The sequence below is a fragment of the Gavialis gangeticus genome, unplaced genomic scaffold (assembly GCF_001723915.1).
Source record: "Gavialis gangeticus isolate Ggan-Ray unplaced genomic scaffold, GavGan_comp1, whole genome shotgun sequence".
NCBI classification, from domain to species: domain Eukaryota; kingdom Metazoa; phylum Chordata; order Crocodylia; family Gavialidae; genus Gavialis; species Gavialis gangeticus.
Window position 1 is genome coordinate 7,290,610 of NW_017729011.1, and position 1,510 is coordinate 7,292,119.

General features: G+C 57.9%; 1 protein-coding gene across 1 annotated transcript in view; it reads left to right on the forward strand.

The window, feature by feature from the left end:
• The first annotated feature begins 89 nt into the window (after window positions 1-89).
• Window positions 90-1,510, forward strand: part of CACNA1B (calcium voltage-gated channel subunit alpha1 B) — a 644,201-nt gene continuing 642,780 nt past the window's right edge. The window contains exon 1 of the mRNA XM_019510484.1: window positions 90-430. Within this exon, the coding sequence (XP_019366029.1) occupies window positions 171-430 (260 nt within the window). The 5' untranslated portion in view covers window positions 90-170. The remainder of the gene's footprint in view (window positions 431-1,510) is intronic.

A 1,510-nucleotide genomic window follows, 5' to 3' on the forward strand; every position in this document is an offset into this window, starting at 1 on the left:
CCGGAGGGCGGGGGCCGGGCGCTGCCGGCGGAGCCATGCGGACCAGCCGCGGGGAAGGCGGCCGCGCCGGGAGCTGAGCGGCGGAGGAGAGCCCGGGGCGCTGGGATGCGTCTTCCCCCAGCCTCGGCCGCCACTGGGGATTGCAGCGCCCGGCTCTGCGCCTCGCCGCGATGGCTCGCTTCGGAGAGGAGCTGCCCAGCCGCTATGGAGGCGGAGGTCCGGCCGGGGCCGGCCGGGGCAGCAGCCGGCAAGGCGGCCCCCAGCCCGGCCAGAGGGTATACAAGCAGTCCATGGCTCAGCGAGCCCGGACCATGGCTCTCTACAACCCCATCCCCGTCAAGCAGAACTGCTTCACCGTCAACAGATCCCTCTTCATCTTCAGCGAAGATAACGTTATACGGAAATATGCCAAGCGAATAACGGAGTGGCCATATCCTTTCCCGGGGGTCCGTGGCGGCCAGGACGGGCCCGCCTGGGTGCCCGGGTGGTGAGCGAGGGTGTGCCCCGGTGTGCGTGCGTGCGGGAGTGTGTGTGCGGGGATGGTGCAGCTCCAGGGATGGGCGGAGATGGCTCTGCGCGTGTGGGGAAATATAACCCTGCGGTTCTCCACGACCGGGGTGCGTGTGTCCTGTAATGTGCGTGTGTGCGAAATGACAGGCATTTCCCTCTGTGGGTGTGGGTGTGCGCGCATCCAGAGATGCGTACGCCTACAGCAGGCGAGCGCCTGTGTTTGTATTTCGTGCCGTTGAATCCGAGAGGACACCCGGGGTAAATCGCGGCTCTTATGTACAGAGCGTAACCTTTCCGCTCCTCCGAGGGGGAGAGAAAATGTGGGGTAAAATGGTGACACGTTGGCAGGCAAGCTGCATTAGTCCGGGGACACCAGCCGTCTCAAGGTACCCTTACTGACATCTCCATACACAGTTGTTGCAGCCTGTGTGTGTGTGTTTTATTTTCAATACACCGCCTTGCCCATACTGCTTCACGTAGAATTGACAGTAGCCCTTGTCATTTTGAATTGGGTACCACAAACACCCTTGGTCAGGAGAGCTGAAACGGGGTAGTGCCTTTATATATATCTATATCTATATCTATAGAGATATATATATATATATATATTGTGGGGGGAGAGTGAGGCAGTAAATGAAGAGAAGGGCCATCATTGTGTTGTGAAAGGGGCAGATGCTTTTAATCTCAGAACCAGCTCCCTGGCCAAGTGATCTGCAGAGATCTGCCTCTGAAGGGGACTCTGCTTCGGTGGTGATGCATGCAGCAGGGATCCAAAACCTTGGCAAAGGGAGCCAGGTTCTTCCTCTAAGATTAGTGGGAGGTTGCCAGGGTGTGTGTGTGCGTGTATTGGATAATGTGCACCAGCAGGAGTACGTTGCACTGGGGATCTCAGGGGAGCTTGTTGTTTTCTTTTCATTTGAAATCACACACGCCTATTAATCCTCGGCTAACAGCAGCAAGGCCTCTTCACAGCCTCCTAGCAACATTTCCAACTGCCACT